At 47.8% G+C, this 21,085-nt stretch overlaps 2 protein-coding genes across 4 annotated transcripts in view; one reads left to right on the top strand and one right to left on the bottom strand.

The window, feature by feature from the left end:
- Positions 1 to 20,122, top strand: LOC128343581 (forkhead box protein P4-like). The gene is made up of 11 exons (XM_053292886.1): positions 1 to 212; positions 814 to 892; positions 3,314 to 3,449; positions 7,215 to 7,298; positions 9,484 to 9,592; positions 9,678 to 9,804; positions 12,666 to 12,744; positions 16,095 to 16,269; positions 16,947 to 17,023; positions 17,944 to 18,045; positions 19,499 to 20,122. The coding sequence occupies exons 3-11, from the start codon at positions 3,330 to 3,332 to the stop codon at positions 19,754 to 19,756; spliced, it is 1,131 nt and encodes a 376-aa protein (XP_053148861.1). The 5' UTR covers positions 1 to 212; positions 814 to 892; positions 3,314 to 3,329; the 3' UTR covers positions 19,757 to 20,122.
- Positions 20,024 to 21,085, bottom strand: part of CCDC22 (coiled-coil domain containing 22) — a 23,141-nt gene continuing 22,079 nt past the window's right edge. For all 3 annotated transcript variants that reach the window (XM_053292885.1, XM_053292884.1, XM_053292883.1), the window contains exon 18: positions 20,024 to 20,473. In XM_053292885.1, the coding sequence (XP_053148860.1) occupies positions 20,360 to 20,473 (114 nt within the window). In that variant the 3' untranslated portion in view covers positions 20,024 to 20,359. The remainder of the gene's footprint in view (positions 20,474 to 21,085) is intronic.

The raw sequence follows: 21,085 nt of genomic DNA on the forward strand, positions 1-21,085 counted from the left end.
TCAGTGGCGCGCGCGGAGGGCTTCCTGCTTTACAGCGCCTCCGAGCGCTGTTGCGCGCTCTCTGCATTCCCATCCGTTCCGGTTATGTGGCTGCTGGGATTGGGAAGCAGAGAGGCGCCGCTCTGTTGTTCCTTCGAGAGAGGAACGGAGCGGGACCTCCCTGCTTCTCAGCGCCGGGTATCGGTGGCGCGGGCGTCGCAAGTTTCGGGAGAGTGCGGATAAATTAAATTAAATTAAATGTTAATTTCTGTGTGCTGTTGGGGCTGGAGGCTGTTCCTGGGTCTCCCTATCTGCAAATTAGTTCTGCGTTGGTTCTAGTTTATTAAAAAAGCGACTTCATAAACCATCCTGTCTGCGCTGATGCTAACTTGGAGAGCAGAAGCTAAAGGGACATGCAAAAGTGGGGTGCGCCCGTGGAACCCACCCACTAGAAAGACGTGCACGGTGTAAGAAGCTGACCTGTTTCTCTCTGTGGTCACCATCTACTTGGACAAGAGAGTGCAGTTTTGCCAATAACTGATTATGAAGCATTTCAGATCTCCAACAGCATTGCCCTTTTTTGGAAATGTTGGGGAAAGAGTAGAGGAGATGGGGAAAGAGACATAAGCTATTATTTTGGAAGTCACTAAAGCAGAGGCTTAGTGAAACTTATTTAGTTATGCTTCACTGCATAAGGGACAAAGCCCTGGAAACTTGCGGTAGCATGCCCGATAGGTTTGCAGACTTCCTTTGGTATCAGATCAGACAGTGAACAATTTTAGAAGAATCATCATGAGTGTTTTGGTGATATTGTAGGCATTTGTATTATTGCAGAGGACTTGATAATCACAGCTGCAACCATAGAGGAGCGGGAGTCTATCTTGAACAAGTGTGGCAAGAGCACAGCAGAAAGGTAGTAAGTTGAATAAGAACAAAATACAGTTTTTGCTAGAGAATATTAAGTACGTGGGCCATATCTTCTCAAATGATGGTGTCAAACCTGACAAAGACAAGGTGGAATCCCTCAACAGGATGCTCCCACCAGTAGACAAAAATTGTCTTCAGACACTCCTGACAAAGGACATTGTGAATAGTTTGACTGTGCCACTGAGAATGTTGCAGAATGATGTCCTGTGGCAATGGGGACAAGAACAGCAGGATAGCCTGGGCATACTCAAGCAGGCCATCACAGGAGCTCCTATGCAGAGATACTCAGCAGAGCAGCTAGGCTGATGTATCAAAAAATGGCTTAGGGACATGTATTTTTCAACAGAAGCAACTTATTCTTCAAAGGCGTTTATGCAATCAGAAAAATTATGCACAGATTGAAAAAGACTTTCTGGCAATTGTCTTTACAATGACAAAGTTCCACCAATATATGTACGGCATCCTGGTGAGAGACCTGTGTGACCTCAAGCCTTTGGAATTGATTTGTACAAGACCCATTGGAAGGGCTCCAAGACAGTTACAGTAGTAGATGCTATTACTCTGGAAGTATGACTTCCAGATAGTTTATAGTAAAAGCAGAGACATGTTTGTAGCAGATATACTTTTCAGAGCTACAACTATTTGTTTGCCCTCAGACACTTTTCCATGCAGAAAAGGTGATTTACAGCTTTGCAGGTGCAGTGCCACTCAGTGACCACTTGCTCCAGGTGTTATAAGAGCACACAACTCCTGACTGAGTTAAAAGCCCTTAAAGTTCATCCTCTCAATGGATGGCCACCCTGACAAAAGCAAGTCAAATCAGAACTAGGTCCTTACTGGCGACTTTGAGACGAAATCAGAATCGAGGACAATTTGTTGATGATTGGTCTGAAAATAATCACACCATGAGGTGCAAAGTGAGATGCTGACATTTCTTCATTTTCTGCATCAAGGCATTCAGAGGCTGAAGGTGTGGGCTAGACAAGTTATGCATTGGCCTAATATGAATGTCCATGTTCAGTAGTGAATTCAGAATTGTGCACCCTGTCAGGAGGTTCTGCCCAGTAATAAAAGTGAGCCCAGTCAGATGAGATTCCAGATCTGCTCTGGCTCAGACTTGCAACTGACATTTTTTACCTTCATAGATGGTTTTATCTGATCAAAGTTGACTACTTTTCAAAGAATGCTGTAGTCCTGCTCTAGCCTGACAAGATGGCTGGCATGGTTGTGTAGAAGTCTGACTTTGCTCACTGAAATATGAATGTGAAGTCTGACTTTGCTCATTGTGGTATACCTAGAGAAACTGTGTGTGACCACATTCCTTTTGCAAGTTCTATGATGATGCAATGTGTGGCATAATGGGAAATTTCTATGACATGCTGCAGCTCTGGTTATCCATTGGCATTGGAGGCGGTGGGGGGAGAGGGCAGTTGGATAGAGCCAGGCCCCTTTGAATTCAATTCAGTTCAATTCAATGAATTCTCCTGCTCTGGAGAGCAAATAGAAGAGGCTTAAATTTTTTTAATTTTTATTAAAAAATTATTTTTAAAAAATCGTTTAGAACTTCCAGACTGTGCTCAGAGGGGTGCTACCTTGAGGTCCCAGCAGAAGTGCACTTAGGTAGTTTTGGAGCCTGGACCTAAAGGCCTTTGGAGGCCCCCTTCCTGCTGCAAGTTAAGCATCATCCCCCTACAGAGGATTTTTAACACAGTATTTTTAACACGTGGAGTATATTGATGCAAATATGCAGTTGCAGAAACATTTTAACATGCAACTTAACATATTCCCATCCCATATGTTTCTTTCCCCACTCTAAAGCACCTGACACAGGTCATAATCACACTCGTTTGCCTGGTGCAGTGTGGGCCAGTGGTGACCACAACACCCAGGACAGACTAAGGAGGATTTGGGGTCCGCAGGGGTGTGGAGGCCCTGGACTTTGGCCACGAAGTCCAGGGGTAAGAGTGCCACTGGCTCCCAGGCTCTGTCCTGACTCTCAGGGAGATTTGGCAGGTCATCCATCCTCATTAAAACCAGGGCACAGTTCCTATTAATTAATGGAGCTGGATGACACTCCGAGATCTTTCTGTGCAATGGTCTTTTAGGGCTCACCCACAGAATCCTGGTAGCTGTGTTTTCTTTTGAAACAGCCTCTTGCAAGTTTCTTGTATCTAAGGCTGAGCTAGAAGTTATCTGCTGAGAACTTTTGACTCAAAATGTGTGTGGTGGGGGAGAGGCCCCGAAACTGTGCCCCCCGCGCCCCCACCCCATGCATTATTATCAAAGCCCAAGCCTGAACATCTTTCAGGAGCTTGTAAGACTTCTTTGCCTAGCTAGGCCGTTGGGGCTCCAAGCTGCAAAGAAAAGATGGGTTTCTTTCAATGAACTTGGTGGGATTTGATTCCAGATATTCCCCATTCCCGATGCCTGGCTCCTCGCCATCCTCTTCTCCATCTCCCAAGAGCCTGTTGCAGCCCAGTTTGAGAAGAAGCAACCAGAACCGGCCATCGGTGGTGATCCAAGTGACACCATCCAAGCAACAAGTAAGTTCCGGGAAAACAACCTTCAATTAATAGCTGGTGTCAAAGGGTGTCAAGGTCAGGCAGTTGCTTGCTGTGGTCGACCAACTGAGCATCAGTGCTGGTATCTTTGCACACGCTCTCTCTCTCCCGCTCTCATTCTCTGCTGAGTCCACCCAGACTGGACTTGCCAACACCAACAGAGAGTAAGCCCCAGAGGCTCCCATGATGGCTTCTGGGAACAATCCCTCAATTCCTGTGGCTCTCTCATAAGAACAGCCCTGCTGGATCAGGCCCAAGGCCCGTCTAGTCCAGCATCCTGTTTCACACAGTGGCCCACCAGATTATTATTATTTATTATTATTTTACATGTTATATCCCGTTCTTCCTTCAAGGAGCCCAGAGCGTTGTACTACATACTTAAGTTTCTCCTCACAACAACCCTTTGAAGTAGGTTAGGCTGAGAGAGAAGTGACTGTCCCAGAGTCACCCAGCTAGTTTCATGGCTGAATGGGGATTTGAACTCGGGTCTCCCCGGTCCTTGCCTGGCACTCTAACCACTACACCGCACTGGAATGATGCCGCTGGAAGCCTACAGGCAGGAGTAGAGGGCATGGCCTCTCTCCTGCTGTTATTCCCCTGTAACTGGTATTCAGAGGCATCTTTCCTTTGAGGCTGGAGGTGGCCTATAGCCCTCCAATTAGTAGCTGTTGAGCGACCTCTCCTCCATGTTTATCCAAATCCCCACTTAAAGCCATCCAGGTTGTTGGTTGTGACCAGTTCTTGTGACAGAGAATTCCACACATGGTTGATACGTTGTGTGAAAAAATACTTCCATTTTCTGGTCCTAAATTTCCTGGCAATCAATTTCATGGGATGACCCCTGGTTCTAGTGTTATCTGAGAGGGAGAAGAATTTCTCTCTCTCCACTTTCTCCACACCATGCATGATTTTACAGACCTCTATCATGTCTCCCCACAGTCGTCTTTTTTCTAAACCGCCTTGGGATTGCTTTAATGAAAGGCGGTATATAAATTTAACAATTTTTAAAAAATAAAAATATCCCCAGGTGTTGTAGCCTTGCCTCGTAAGAAAGGTGCTCTAGGCCCCTGATCATCTTGGTTGCCCTCTTCTGCACCTTTTCCAGTTCTACAATGTCCTTTTTTAGATGTGATGACCAGAATTGTATGCAGTACTCCAGGTGTGGCCGCACCATAGTTTTGTATAAGAGCATTATAGTATTAGCAGTCTTATTTTCAGTCCCCTTCCTAATGATCCCTAGCATGGAATTGGCCTTTTTCACAGCTGCCACACATTGAGTCGACACTTTCAACGAGCTGTCCATGACCCCAAGATCCCTCTCCTGGTCAGTCACCAACAGCTCAGATCCCATCAGCATATACTTGAATTTGGGTTTTTTTGTCCCAATGTGCATCACTTGCCAACATTGAACCACATTTGCCATCCACATTCACACAGTTTGGAGAGATCCCTTTGGAACTCTTGACAATCCATTTTGGATTTCACTGCCTGAAAGAGTTTGGTATAATCTGCAAATTTGGCTACCTCACTGCTTACCCCTACTTCTAGATCATTTATGAATAAATTGAAAAGCACAGGTCCCAGAACAGATCCCTGGGGGACCCCACTTCTTACTTCACTCCATTGTGAAAACTCTCCATTTATCCCTACCCTCTGTTTCCTGTCCTTCAACCAGTTAGCGATCCATACATGAACCTGTCCCCTTATCCCATGACAGCTAAATTTTCTTAGAAGTCTTTGATGAGGAACTTTGTTAAAAGCTTTTTGGAAGTCCCGGTATGCTATGTCAACTAGATCACCTTGATCCACACACTTGTTGACACTCTCAAATAACCCCAAAAGGTTTGTGAGGCAAGATTTACCTTTGCAGAAGCCATGCTGGTTCTCTCCCAGCAGGGCCTGTTGTTCTATGTGCTTTACAATATCATCCTTGAGGATGCTTTTCATCAATTTGCCTGGAACAGACATTAAGCTAACCAGCCTGTAATTTCCCGAATCGCCCCTGGTTCCCTTTTTGAAAATCGGTGTTACATTTGCTACTTTCCAGTCCTCTGGTACAGAGCCTGATTGCAGGGATAAGTTATATATTTTAGCAAGGAGGTTGGCAATTTCACATTTGAGTTCTTTGAGGATTCTTGGATGGATGCCATCCAGCCCTGGCGATTTGCTAGTTTTCCGTTTTTCCAGACAGTTTAGAACATCATCTCTTGTCACTTCTATCTGACTCAGTTCTTTAGCCTCCATCCTCGAAAAGCCTGTTTCAGGAACAGGTATATGCTCAGTATCCTCTGCCGTGAAGACAGACGCAAAGAACTCATTTAGCTTCTCTGCAACCTTAATAATCCCTTACACTCCCTCATTATCTAACGGTCCAACCTCCCTGCCTGGCAGGTTTCCTGCATCTGATGTGTTTAAAGAAGTTTTTGTTATTCCCTTTGATGCTTTTAGCTAAATGTTCCTTAAACTCTCTTTTTGCCTCCCTTATTGTCACCTTGCATTTCTTTTGCCAGAGTTTGTGTTCCTTTCTGTTCTCCTCATTTGGGCAGGCCTTCCAATTTCTGAAGGAAGTCTTCTTTCCTATTATGGCTTCCTTGACATTACCTGTTAGCAAGGGTGTAACAAGGCTGGAGTGGGCCCAGAGACAAAAGTTTAAAATGGGCCCCTCGCTGATACACACACACACTTCACAATATATAGTCATGTGACTTGCCTCTGGGGGGCCCCTCGAGGCGTGGGGGCCCCCAGGCAGCCGCCTCCCCTTGCCTAATAGTAGTTACGCCCCTGCCTGTTAGCCATGCTGGCATCCTCCTGGACTTAGTGGTACCTTTCCTCCCTTTAGGTATATAATCTAACTGTGCTTCTAGTATTGTGGCTTTGAGTAAACTCCATGTATTCTGGAGTGAAGTGATTCTCCTGATTTTCCCTTTCAGCTTTCTTTTCACCATGCTCCTCAGTTTGGAGAAGTTTCCTCTTCTGAAATTCAAAGTGTCCCTGTTAGACTTCCTTGGTGATTCTCTCCCCACATGTATGCTGAATTTGATCGTACTATGGTCACTGTCCCGCTCTTTTCCACCTCTTACTGGCTTTGCTTTCACTTCCCCCGATGATTCCCCTGATGGTTAAGGAGTCTTCCTGGGCAAATCAGGGGTGTCTCCCCATGAGGCCACATGAGGCAATGGCCTCAGGTGGCTAATGTGCCACAGGGTAGTAAGTGCAGGTGCTCTGCCCCGCCATGGGTGGCACTTCACCTGCTTACTGTTGTCACCCCCCACCTCATCACTGCTGCCCCAATCTGGGCTTTTTCTCCTTGGCTGTCCTTCCCCCGACCCCACTGGCTCCCACACAACCCCTTGTTCCCCTTGCCAGCTTCACCTTCCAGGAATGCTCTACCCTCCAGCCCACACTGCTGCTTGCATCTAGTGGCCGGTGCATCTAGTGGCAGCTTCGCCCACAGGCCTCTCCTCACCTCTGCTGCTGCTCAAGCTTCCTCACTCTCTCTCCCACACCAAGCTTGACCAAAACGTCTCTCAGCACCAAGCTTGTCCAAAATAGAGGAGACGAAGCACCCAGAATGTGAGACTGCTGAGCACCATCTTGAGCCCAGAGCAGGCATGGTGACACATTGGCTCAAGTGGCAAAAGGCAATGAGCTGGCCCTGGGACAAGTTGCCAGAGGACCTTCAAAAAGCTGGAGCCAACCCTACCCCATTCATCAAAATTAACTGCAATGCTTCCTTCCTCTTCCCAGGTCCACCAGTCATTGGTGCTGAGCCAACCGAGACCCATAACCACTTCCAATGACAAACGGAACCAAGCAGTGCTGATCCAACAGGTAGAGCCTGGATTCCTGAGTTCTCCAAGAATGATGGCGAATATACACACTAGCAATCTAAGTAGTAAAATTCCAAAGTAGAATTCTAGGTCTCATGGGCATGGTAGCTGGAACTAGTGGGTGGCAAGATTGGGTGGGGCGGTGGGGTCCAAACAATTTTTTTAGCATGGGTTCAAACAATTAGTGGATCCTGGTCAGGGCATTCAGGTGGATAACTAGTCCAGATCTGTTCCTAGATCAAATATCCTGGTTAACTCTGCAGAACTTAGCCAGGATTCCCACCACACTCAGATTCACACAGTCACATTAATGTCGGTCAATGTCATTTAACCAGGTTTAACATGGTCGTGTGAAAGTGACCTAAAAGTATCTTACCCCACCCTTCTTGATAAAATCAGGGTAGCTTCCAATAATTTAAATATTATAGATAATTTTTTAAATCTCAGCAATGAGTGCTATAAACTTAAATGTATAACAATACACAGATTTTAACCTGTTTTGTTCTATAGGATTTAAAGGAGCACTGGGTACAAGGCCTTTTGAGTTTGTAACCAGTGGTTTTCAAACCTGTATAATTGTCTGCCTCCTAAAACAAGAATCTCCCTTCCAAATATTAAGACAATCTCTAATGACTCTTAAGCTTAATTTAGGAATAAGCAGAAGAAATACCCCTGCTAAATGGGCAAAGAGGCACCTTTTTAACATGGTGATTCTCTTTATTTAGCAGGGGGAGAGTAACTGGCCCTATCCCACCCCAGCACAGTAGCTCCAGTGACTGTTGCCTATCTTATGTTTCTTTTTAGACTGTGAGCCCTTTGGGGACAGGGATCCATCTTATTTATTTATTATATCTCTGTGTAAACCACCCTGAGCCATTTTTGGAAGGGCGGTATAGAAATCGAATTAATAATAGTAATAATAATAATAATAATAATAATAATAATAATAATAATAATAAATAATAAATAATAATAATAAAAGAAAGGAGCAGGGTTGCACAGGCTCAGAACATGCTTTGAGTAAGGTTGCCAATGCTTAGTGTCAGTGGTATAGTGAGGACGTCAGCGGCCCCTGGCACCCCCACCATGCCCCCCTGTGCCTGATGTCAGATGCAGGGGACATGGCCTCGTTAACAAATAGGGCCACGTGCCCTGTTTGGAAGTAAAATTCGGCCAGCACGGTGTTTGCAGCATGGCCGGTATGGCTTCTTCCTGCTTGCAAAGTAATTTTACTTCCCAACAGGGCGTGCAGCCCTATTTGCTAAAGAGGCCACACCCCCTGCATCTGTGGCCTGGGTTCTTTGAATCCTTTTGTGCAGTGGTGGCTCCGCCCCTGCTTAGTGTCAAAGAATTTCGTACTTGAGCCAGGGACCTGGAAGCAGAAGGTCTCAGGCTGAAGCTTGGAGCAAAACTCAGCAGTTTATGGTCTATGACTACATCAGGGGTCATAGAGCAACATTTGCTGTGTCCATGGCTGAACCTAGTATTCCCATTATCCTATAGTGTAGAGCTTAAAAAAAGAAAGAAAGAAAGCAGCTGAGAGGGTCTAAACAAACTGGCTTCGCCTATTCCTTTTCTGGCAAATAGTCCCAAGGCAAAAAATTCAGCTGGGTTCTTCTTTTTTGGTTATCAGTTGGCAACCTTGGTTTTGAGGTTGCAGAGGAAAAAGATTTGGGGGAAATGGCCACCTGCGGTTCCCCAGCATTGACAGCCACTCCCATTTCAGGTCCAGTCAAGACATATATCTGGAATGTCTTGGGTTTATTTTATTACGTGTATTTATTTAGCATTTATATGCCGCTTTTCAGGTGAACCTCCCAAGGTGGTTTACAAAAAACGTGAATAAAGGGTAATATATCAAGCCACACATTTACATCTTTGCATGGGCCTTAGTCTCACTTCTTTCTTCTCTCCTCCCCTCAGAGCATGATGGTCTCTGGTCACTCTGTGGTGGCAGCTGGGGGAGGGAGGGAGAGGCCACTTCAGCTGGGACAAAGGAGCTGGATGGTGGCAGCTCCCCAGCCTGTTTCTCTTCTCTCTTCCCCTCAGAGCAAGATGTATATACCGTCACTCAAGGAATTAACCGTTGTGGAGTAGAGGGGCCTTGTGGTTTAGGGCAGATAGTCCAATCCGTGTTTCTAAAAAAAGTTCACTCTGCTCTTCCTCCATTCCTTTGGTCTTTTCAGGTTGCCCTCGCAGACAGCAGTCAACAGCCCTCCTTCTTCCTGCCGCTTCATGGGTCCTTACTGCCGCCAGAAGTTCAGGCAGTCAACCCAGGTCATACCTTTTCCCACCGTAAGTACAAGGAAAGAAGACATGGTGCACCTGGGTGTGGCTGGCTCCCTGTTCTACCTTTTCTTCTTGCCTGGCTCTGTTTCAGGGATGAACATGGTGAAATGGGATTGTGCTCACCAGACTCCTCTCACAGCACCACGCTCCAGAGAGAGGTCCCCCGGGAAGAGGCTTCCTGTAAATATCACCCCTTGTTTCTACCAATTTGAAGAAAGGTGAGTTGACATATTTTATGACCACCAATCTGGCCTAAAAGCATTTTTTAAGAAACAGAAAACATCCCCTTATCCAGGGTTGGTTTATTTTTCCCTTCAGGACAATACTAATTGAGCAAAGAGATACCTTTTAAAAGTGGGGATTCTCTTTATTGAGCGGGCGGAGAGCAACTGGCCCTATCCAGCCCCAGCACAGCACCCCTCCAGTGGTTGTTGCTGGGGCCTATCTTATGTTTCTTTTTAGATTGTGAGCCCTTTGGGGACAGGGAACCATCTTCTTTATTTTTATTTCTCTATGTAAACTGCGTTGAGAACTTTTGTTGAAAAGCAATATATAAATAATAATGTCGCTGTCATCCTGGAGACCTCAGGCCAGTCCTGGAGGGCTGGCAACCCTAGCCAGGTACCATCCTCTGCTTCCACTACAGTGGTTAGCACCAGAAGAAGAAGAAAAGCATTAATAGGGACACAAATGGGGTAGAGTATATTTCTACACATGTGTGTGGGGGCAGACTTAATTCCACAAGTTTTATGTTTGAAAAAGAAGTCATGGTATCTTTTAGGTTAGCACTCCCATCTTGAGTATTCTTAATTAGGATTGCAACCTTCTTTTTATTTTAGCACTCCCATCCTGAGCATTCTTACTCAGGATTGCAACCTTCTTTTTATTTCCAGTTTATGATCCAGCAATGGGGATGCAGGGGGTCAGCTATTTATTGGGGGAGGGGACTTGCCCCCCCTCCCCTCTGGCAGCGCCACCTTTTCCTCTCTAGACTCTGCCCTTACCTAACCAAGTTTTGCCTCCAGGTTTGCCAGGTACTAGAATCGCAGGACCTGGATTTCAGGCGGTCTGGCAACCTTGACTGGTATTATGAAATATGGAAAGAACCACAAGAAGTGCTCTTAGACAGTAACTTTTTTCTTATTCAATCTGGAATATATCTGGAAGCAGGCTAGCTTCAGTCTTGCCCCAATTATTTATTTCTCTCTCCTCACTGCTTCTAAAATCTAACCCTTATGCATTTTGTCCTGTTCTGTTGATAGAGTGCATAGGATCTGAATACTTATGCTCAGTCAAGAGAAAAAGAAGTGATAGTGCTCTAGGTCACAGGTTCTGGCTTATAAAGCTAGCCCTTTAAATCTCACTTAGTTCCATCTTCAGATTGTAACTTCAGCTCCAAGAACCAGTAGTGGTGATTCAATGGGGCACTCCCTATCAGTAGGGCACTCCCTATCCAAGTAGCTTAGAGGTTCAGAAAGGGTTTGTGTGGGAGAGGGACAGTGTTCCCTCTAACTGAGATTCCCAGATGTGGCTGACTACAACTCCCAGAATCCCCAGCCAAAGGCCATAGCAGCTGGGGATGCTGGGAGTTGTAGTGAACAACATCTGGGAATCCCTGTTAGAGGGGACACTGGAGAGGGGTTTAGATAAATTAATGGAGGAGAGGTCTATCAATGGCTACTAGTCTGAGGGCTATAGGCCACCTCCAGCCTCAGAGGCAAGATGCCTCTAAATACCAGTTGCAGGGGAGCAACCGCAGGAGAGAGGGCATGCCATCAGCTCCTGACTGTGGGTTTCCCAGAGGCATCTAGTGGGCCACTGTGTGAAGCAGGATGCTGGACTAGATGGGCCTTGGGCCTGATCCAGCAGGGCTGTTCTTATGTTCTTAATTCTACTAATGCACAAGATGGGAGGTGGAAGAAGAGCCAGATTCTGGTGCCCAGCAGTGTTCCCTCTAACAGGGGTTCCCAGAAGTTGTTGACTACAACTCCCAGAATCCCCGGCTGCAGTGGCTTTTGCGTGGGGATTCTGGGAGTTGTAGTCAACAACATCTGGGAATCCCTGTTAGAGGGAACACTGGTGCCCAGCATTAACAAAACAAATAAAGGAGGTGGGTGGATATTAGGGCAGTTCACATGTTCACCCTTAGAGAAGCCTCCTACCCTAATTCAGGAGTCAGGTGCACTCCCAATTTCCAGTTGTGTGTTAGATAAAGACAAGGTTGGAGGTAGGGAGCTTGATTATCAGTCAGGACCCAGTTGGGTAGGACTGTTTTCCTGCCTGCTACCTCATTCCAAAGCTGGGTACAGAATCTGGGTAGAGCGCCCTTGTCCTGTCTGACGATCAAGCTCCCTGCCTTCGAGCTTGCCCTATTAGTCTATTACATCCCTGTAGCATGTGAGCAGCAGTGTCCGGAAACTGTGCTAGCAACTGCAAGGAGAGGCACAGAGCTCTGGAGCTGTTCTTCAGTTCTGGGTCTAAGATGCTCTGTCAAAGGGAGGGCCCCGTCCTGAGCCCGGCTTCACATTCAGCCCTAAATTCCACCTCCACCCCCTTCTTCCTGATAACCTGCTCAAGGCTTTGATTCCATTGCCAGCTCTGGAAAGACAATTTGGGTCTAGCAGTGGTTGTGGTGACTCTTGGGGTTTGGCTCCAGCTCTAGACAATGCGGGGAGGAGTGTGGGCTGAATTGAAAGAGGTAACCTAAACTGCAAGTCTGCCTGCGAGAAGACAAAAGGAAACCTCATGATGTCACTGGTGTCTCTCCTTCCTGCTGGTGGAACAGACTTGGCTTAGAAACCCTCAGATGAGCTCAGTTTCCGTTTCAGTTGCCTCGGAAAAAGCTTGGAGACCTCTCCTTTACCCAAGGTGGCGGCGGCTGCTGGGAGGAAATGGGGCCCATGCTGCCTGTCCCCCACCTGTGCCAGGGAGAGTCAGCGGGGAAGAAGCCAAAAACAGCATTTCCCTGGGACAGTGATAGGTCCAGGACAGGAAGCAGGTATTTAGGATTAACCCCGGAGAAACGGGACAGCTGGAGGTTATGGGCCGAAGAGAGCCTGAGTTTTCTTGTCTCCTACAGAGCTGTGTGCAGGGAGCCCAGACGGAGTGAAACTGAGTGGCAGAGGCAAGAAGAGTTGGTGAACCAGTTAGAAGAACAGGTAAGGACAACGTTGAGTGAGGATGACGGCAGCGCCACTGTGTTGCAGTGACTCTAGGGCAGGCCCGTGGAACTTGTGACCCACTCAGCCAGTGCAACTCAGTGGTGTGTATAGGGTGGCCTGCCACCTACCTGTCTGATAGTCTCTGTTTCTGCAAACCCAGCCAGACACAACAGGAAGCTTACCAAGTCCCTGCTGGACTGGGTTTTGCAGGCCAGGCCTATTACAGAGTGTGCTAGATTTGGATGGAGGTTCCTGGATCACACCCCTCTTTAAATCTCGACCTGCTACTTCCTTGTCCCCACCTTTAAAGCTCTCCACAGCTTTGCCCCACCCTCTGTGCCTGCCCTTCTCTCCTGTAACTCCACCATCCTTAGCTTAAGGACATAAATGTATTGCTACAGTAGATACTAGCTGACCAGCTTTTTTTTTAATAGCTGAAGGGGAGCTGGACCCATTCAGCCATGACACTCATTGAGTGACTCTAGGCCAGTCACTTATCTTTCAGTCTAACCTTCCTCACAGGGTTGTTGTGAGGATAGATGTAACCATGTCACTGCTCTGGGCTCCTTTGAGGAAGAGTGGGATAAAAATGGAGTAAATAAGTAGATTTGTTGCCTGTTGGTTCTCAAATATGTTCTGCTTGTAAATTTGAAAATAAAATATTATAAAGGCACCATATATCTTCAGTTCTCCCTCATCCAAAAAGAAAATAAATCCTATCGCGTCAGCCCTCGAATGTCCTACTCAGTACAAGAGGAACCACAGGTTCAGATATCTGGTGTATGTGCTTGGCTGAGGAGCCAATGGGGCAAAGTTACTGTCTGTGGGAGTGTGACTGAACCCCTTTAAGTCAGATCGCCCTCTATATGTAATGATACCGCAATGCTGTAGATAGCTGGACCACGCAGCCCAGTGCAGAGAGCCATCCGCCTCAGAGCAGAGCACAGCCAGAAAGTGGCTGCCTCTTGCCTGTAGTGCACTGCACATTTGTGGAGAACCTGGTGCTTGTAAATCATTCATAACTGGCCTGATCCTTGGTCAGGGTTTCGTACATTACAGAGCAGCTCCCTCACAGCAATCTATTGAAAGTCAGCCCTCGACACAAGTTCTTGTTAAAAAGGAGGAGAGCTGGTCTTGTGGAAGCAAGCATGATCGGTCTCCTTTGCTAAGCAGGATCCATCCTGATTTGCATTTGAATGGGAGACTACATGTGAACACTATAAGATATTCTCTTTGGAGGGTTAGGGGTTCTCTCCTTGGTGTCTCCAAGATAGAGCTAAGAGAGACTCCTGCCTGCAACCTTGGAGAAGCCTCTGCCAGACTGTGTAGACCAGGGCTGCTCAACTGCGGCCCTCCTGCTGATGTTGGCCTACAACTCCCATAATCCCTGGCTATTGGCCACTGTGGCTGGGGATTATGGGAGTTGTAGCGGGGAAGTAACTTGCCTAGCGAGCAAGAGGTTGCCAGTTCATAGGAACAACATAGGAAACTGCCATATACTGAGTCAGACCATTGGTCTATCTAGCTCAGTATTGTCTTCACAGACTGGCAGCGGCTTCTCCAAGGTTGCAGGCAGGAATCTCTCTCAGCCCTATCTTGGAGATGCTGCCAGGGAGGGAACTTGAAACCTAGATGCTCTTCCTAGAGCGGCTCCATCCCGAGGGGAAGATCTTGCAGTGCTCACACATCAAGTCTCCCATTGATATGCAACCAGGGCAGACCCTGCTTAGCTATGTGGACAAGTCATGCTTGCTACCACAAGACCAGCTCCCTGCTGGTATGTTTCCCAGACTATGAGAAACACCTATATTGAGCAGCAGTGATGCAGGAAGATGCTGAAAGGAGGCATCATCTCATCCTGCATGGGAGGAGGCAATGGTAAACCCCTCCTGTATTCTGCTAAAGAAAACCACATGGCTCAGTGGTCGCCAGGAGTCGACACTGACTGGATGGCACAACTTTACTTTACTAGTCCAAAAACAGCTGTGGGGGCCTAAGTTGAGCAGGCCTGGTACTGAAGATCGAGCTAAGAGTATGCACAGTACTGAACTAGATGGACCAATGGTCTGACTTGGTATAAGGCAGCTTCCTATGTCACTGCTCAGGGAAATGGGAATATTAGCATGGTTTTTCAGAGAACTCTGGGTACAAGAGCTGGAACATAGGAAGCAGCCTCATCCTGCGTCCAACCATTGGTCCAACTCACTCAGTACGCTGGCAGTGGCTGTCCAAGGCTTCAGGCAGGAGTCTTTCCCAGCCCTACCTGAAGATGCCAGGGACTGAAACTGGAACCTCCTGGGTGCAAAGTAGATGCTCTACCCCGAGCTCCAGCTCCAGGCTGGGAAACAATCTAGTTCAGTTGTTCCCAAGCAGGATTCCTCCAGATGTTGCTGAACTACTACTCCCAGCATCCCCAGCCACAATAAATTGTAGTTGGGGGTGGTGGAAGTCATTCATTCAGTTTATATACCGCCCTTCCAAAATGGTTCAGGGCAGTTTACAACAGGATAAGAACAAAACAATTTAAATCAAAAACTATAAAAACAGAATACAACCATTTAAACATTCAAACAGCTAAAAACCCTGGAAAACCAGGGCAACCATTTAAAACAATTTAAAACAGTTTAAAAACCCTGGAAGGCCAGGCCAAACAGATAGGTTTTAAGGGCTCTCCTGAAAGACAGTTATGAATTCAAATTACAGATTTCTGCCAGGAGTTGTAGTTCAGCAACATCTGGAGGAACCCTGGTTGGGAACCACTGCTCTAGTTGCAGACTAAAGTGTGCCATCAAGTCAGTTTTGACTCCTGGTGCCCACAGAGCCCTGTGGTTGTCTTTAGTAGAATACAGGAGGGGTTGACCATGGCCTCCTCCCATGCAGGATGAGATGATGCCTTTCAGCATCTCCCTATATCGCTGCTGCCCAATATAAGTGTTTCCCATAGTCTGAGAAACATACCAGCGGGGATTCAAACCAGCAACTTCTGGCTTGCGAGTCAAGTCATTTCCCCACTGCACCAGTAGGTGGTTCGTTGAAGACTACAGTGGTGAAAACAGTTATCATGGAAGCAAAAGCTCCACTCCCTGCACCTTGGAGCCTTCTGCAGCGATGGCCACCATATTTGCAGCCATCTGTATAGCAACGAGGATCGAGAACCTTCATGCTGTGCCCTTTTCCTTTTCACAGCTCAGGGATTGTACATCAAAACAGCTGCTCAAAGTTAATGGAGACCAAGGGCAGCATAGTCCAGCAGAAGCCTATGTGATAGTCCCTTACACTACTCAAAGTGGGTGGCCTATTCAGAACCTGATTCTGTGTCCTCGTCTCCCCTTCCCTCTGTGATCTAGCTGGCACAAGAGAAGCAGAGACTGTATGTTATGCGGGCAGAGCTGGCACCAAAGCCCTCTTCACAACCCATGTATGCACCAGGGGCAATCCTGCCAGGCCAGAGCAAAGGGCCAAGGGTTGAGCTGCTGAACCCAGGATGCCTCTCCAGCAGCCACGGAGCCCACGCCTGCTCAGGTGAGACACGCAGCCGTGGGGAATGGAAGGCGTCGAACTCTGCTCTCATCTCAGCAGCTCTAGGGATAGGTTGGCACGTCCCCAACCAGAGGCACTCCTAGGCAAGGTGTTTAGTCTGGGACTGTTACTCTTTATCCACGGACTCCTTATTGGGGGCTCATCGTGTCGTCTTCCTGTACGTTCCCCACATGTAAGTGGTCACACTGGGTTACCACAATGGTACTGCAAAGACTGCTTGTGGAAATGCAGTGATTGGTTAGTGCTACTTCCTCAGTTAAATGGAGTCAGGATGTCAGCCATCGTCTTTTACCAGGTCTGTGGAGTTAGTTTCATTTTGCCTCTTAAGTCCATGGTGGGTAAAACAAACCTTTAGCGTTTTTATTTGAGGGCTGGCTTGGTGCTACGCTACTGCAGCATGGCTTTTAGAAACCAATGGGCATCCGAAAATCTGAGCCCCTTTCCCATTAGCTGGGAGAAGGTAGCCTGGCTATCAACAGGACTATCCTTGAGCATGTACAGTGCCCTTTTACAGAGAGAGCCTTCACAGCTCTAGAAGCAGACGTTTCAGCACAAGCTTGAAGCCCCTTTCTCTCTCACTGAGCCCCCAAATAAGACCGGGCTGGGAATGCAAAGGTGGCTCCCAATAACATCTTCTCCGTTCTCCTTCCTCACCCCAGAGAGAAACCACAGCTTGGAATGTTACCGGCTCACCACCATCCGTCCACCCTTCACATATGCTGCTCTCATTAGCTGGGTAAGTTACAACGAAGAAGGGGCACTAAAGTTGGATATGAAGCCCCATAGAAGTTGTGTACAACTATAGGATATGTTTTTACCAGCTCACTAGGCTCGATGATTGAATGCTCCAGAAAGCAGTGTACCCTGCCCATCTCCTTCCCCTCCAGCCGTAGCACCATCCCATGGCCAGAACCTTCTTCCCTCTCTGCACAAAGTCACCTCCAACAAGTATCTAGTGCCTGCAGGTAGCATCTATTTAATGTGGCTATGTGCATACTTTACTGCTTGCAATGCATCTTACAAGTTAGATGTGAATACGCAAGTGGTTACCTACTGAATTAAAAGCTAAACCTAGGGCAAGGGGGCACTTGCCTGGCCTTTTTGAAGGGGGCACCCACACACCCAAGCATAAATTTGATCTCCACTCACACCTGTCATGGTATTATAGACAGTACTTGGGGTGGGGGGAAGTTTGCAAAAAGGACTTTCCCATTCACCAGAACTCCAAGTGGTCACTCAGTACTTTGAGAAGCAACAGCAAGCTACGCACTTCTGGATCCCTTTAAATGCCACAGACAGTGCTGGGGGCACAACTCCAACCACCCACACGCCATGTACTGTAGCCAGTATCTTCTGTGGCACATTTCTTGAGCTGGGCAGGGCAGCTGCTTAGGGAGACAAAGAGATTTGCGGGCTGCCCCTGAATCCAGCCTTCAAAACCAACTGCACAAGTACTGGTGTGGGGTTCTCCCCAAGCATGCTGCACTTGTGTTGCTTTTCCTCCACTACCACCCCTGTATCTGTCATGCACATGCAGCGAGTATTGGGAGCACAGAAGGCTCCTTTATGAACTTAGCCATGCAGCTTTAGCCTTCACTGGAGGCGACCTGAGCTCTGCAACCAGCCTGCTAACCCATTCATGCCTATGATTTACAGGCCATTCTAGAATCTCCCAAGAAGCAGCTCAGCCTGAATGAGATTTATCAGTGGTTCAGCAAGAACTTTGGCTTCTACAGGCAAACAATTCCTACCTGGAAGGTGAGGGGATCCCAGTTTGGGACCAAGGAGAATGAATATGGAAAGGGATTGAAGGACGGAGAGGCTGCCGGGGGGGGGGGGGGCGCTCATCCAAAACTTGGCAACGTTAATAGGAACAGACAAGGAAATGGGCAAGAGGAGGGAGAGGAAGTATTTTTCCCTTCCATTAAAACCCTCAACTTTTGTACTCCCAATTTGAGCCTAAATGTCACTACCACATTTTTAATGGTGCCTTTCCTTTGTCTCCCTTCTCACCATAAGCAAAACACAAGTGAGTGAATTGCATACTTTGCAGAATTTTGGAAATTCAGCTTTTCTGGCCATAGATTGGGGAATCAGGACTGAAAAATTGCAGAGGTGGAGGCAAGAGAGTGAGAGAAACGAAAGGCATCATGGGGGGAAAAAGTGCGATAGTGACACGTTGGCATGAAGAAAGTGAGGTTTAAAACTTGCTTAAGGTGATATACACATGCAAAAGAAACTCAAGACAGAGGTATTTGGTTCTGCACTGCATAAGAGATTATCTGGGAGGGTTATGACTTAGTGATAGAACACATAGTTGGCCTGCAGAAGATCCTAGACTCCTCCAGTAGAAACAGCTTAAGGTAGCATGGCCGGGAAGGACCTGTGTCTGATGTTCTGGAGCAGGGTTTTTTAACCTTGGGCCCCCAGATATTGTTGGACTACAACTCCCAGAATCTCCAGACATGGCCTTTGTGGCTGGGGATTCTGGGAGGTGTAGTCCAACATCTGGGGGCCCAAGGTTAAGAAACCCTGTTCTGGAGAGCTGCTACCAGTCAAAGTAGAAAGACCTGGGCAAGACAGACCAATGAACTGACTCAGTACAAGGCTACCCCCTTTATATCCTATTCCCTGGATCACAAAGTAAACGTCACCAAGCACGTTCCTATCAATTTCTTTAGCAAAGTGCTTTTTAAATGACTATGTACTTCTAGAACACTGTGGAACAGGATTAAAAAGAGGAGAGATGGTCTTGTGTTAGCAAGCAGGAATTGTCCCCTTTGATAAGCAGGGTCCGCCCTGGTTTGCACTTAAGTGGGAGACTACTTGTCTGAGCACTACAAGATATTCCCCTCAGGGGATGGAGCCGCTCTGGGAAGAGCAGAAGGTTCCAAGTCCCTTCCCTGGCATCGCCAAGATAGGGCTGAGAGAGATTCCTGCCTGCCACCTTGCAAAAGCCGCTGCCAGCCTGTGTAGACAATACTGAGCGAGATGGACCAATAGTCTGACTCAGTATATGGCAGCTCCCTCTGTTCCTATAAAGACCAAATAAAGAAGCCCTAGGATGAGACAGCAAGGAGTGAAGGGGCAAACCTGTGGAGAGTGAGGAAGAAAGGTGACCAAAAGTGAAGGTTCGAGGGCAGATGTCAAGGGGAATGTCGGTCGAGTGGTCAGTGTCCCAGCCACACTCAAAAGTTTTCCTAATCCACAGAATGCCATTCGACACAACCTTAGCTTACACAAATGCTTTGTGCGTGTGGAGAACATGAAGGGAGCTGTGTGGACGGTGGACGAGTCTGAATACCAGAAGAAGAACCACCAGCGCTCCTCCCTTTATCCATATTCGCTTCTGGACAGGCAGAGAGCAGGAGGCTCTTCCGCAGCCTGGGAGGCGACGGCTCAGCCAAGAACAGAAAGGAGTGCCCACGGCACGCCAGAGTCCGCTCTCCCCGCTTCGTTTCCTCAGTGACTGCAGGACAGAGGATCCGCTGCAGGCTTTCTGCCACGAGGGCTTGGCTGGGGAGGCGTGCGCCTGGTGTCTCAAGCAGGCTTCCGGTGCTCTCCAGCCCCTTTGGTGTCGCTGTCCTCATTGTGCGTATACGACCTAGAATGGACAGGTTTGAAACTAGAAGCGGCCAAGGGATCAGATTGGAAGGCAGGAAGAGCCCATGCAGCCTGAACCACCCATATACACCCCAGGCTTCCAGTTAGTCTCTAGCAATCAGCACCAATACTCTGCAAAAAAACAAAATGAGATTTTATTGGATTTTTTTTTTAAGGGGGGGGGATGGAGAATAAGGGGTTTTGCTTGAAATAATAAATGGAGGAAACAATGCACCCCCCTCGCATCTGCTTCTCCAAGATACAATCTGTGTCAGAAGGATAGCACAAGGGATCTGTTTCCCCCAGAAATGTGCTGCACTTTGGCTCGGTTTTAGGCAACTCATAATGCAGACAGAGCCAGGATGAGCCCCGCTCATTCTCCACGCCCCTTCTTTTTAGAGGCACAGCAGAGTCTGAATGGAAGGAAGGCCAGACCCCACACGCCCTCTGTGGCGAGTACTGGGGCCCTTCACGTCTCTCGGGTACGGCCGAGGAGTGCCGTGTTTTCCTGCTTCATCGCCCGGTAGTCACTGAGGATCCTCTCCAAGTTGCTCAGGGTTTTCTTGCTGGTTTCACTCTCAATCTGGGGAGGGGAGAGAGGAATGGTAGAAGGCTACAGGGCAGAGCTTTGACCCGTATGAGAAGCACACCGGCACAACTTGTGACCCACTGGCTATAGTATGGTTGCCCACCAGAGGTTTGATAAGCCACCTCTCTTTGGTGCCTGCTTGGGCCTTGGATGAGGCAAGGTGCAGCCAGCATGCCACAGTCTAGAGCTGCTGGGTGGCAGGCCTGCACGGATGGCATCCCCACATGGCCGCTACTTTTGCACAGGGGGCTAGGGTAGCGCTGGGAGCACAACAGGCTGTATCCCCTCAAATACCTAAGAGACAGGGAAGGGGGGTGGACTCTCCATCAGTGCTAGTGCAATGGAGACTGGGTGTCAGAGAAAGAGTGGGCGCTCTGTCTCAACAACAGGCAGGCTGAGGCTACCTTGTGTAATAACAGTTGCACAGGAGCTGGACTAGGCAGGGGCTCCTGCCAGCTTTCACACTGGAGGGCTATCTGTGAGAGGCTTTCTGCATCTGGGCATTCCCCATGGACCCCAAATCCTAGCAAATGCCAGTCAAGACCCCAAGTCCAATTCTGCTGTGGTGCTGTTGTACACTAGGCCCAATACTAAAGCAAGTGTTCA

The sequence above is a fragment of the Hemicordylus capensis genome, chromosome 2 (genome assembly GCF_027244095.1).
Source record: "Hemicordylus capensis ecotype Gifberg chromosome 2, rHemCap1.1.pri, whole genome shotgun sequence".
NCBI lineage: Eukaryota > Metazoa > Chordata > Lepidosauria > Squamata > Cordylidae > Hemicordylus > Hemicordylus capensis.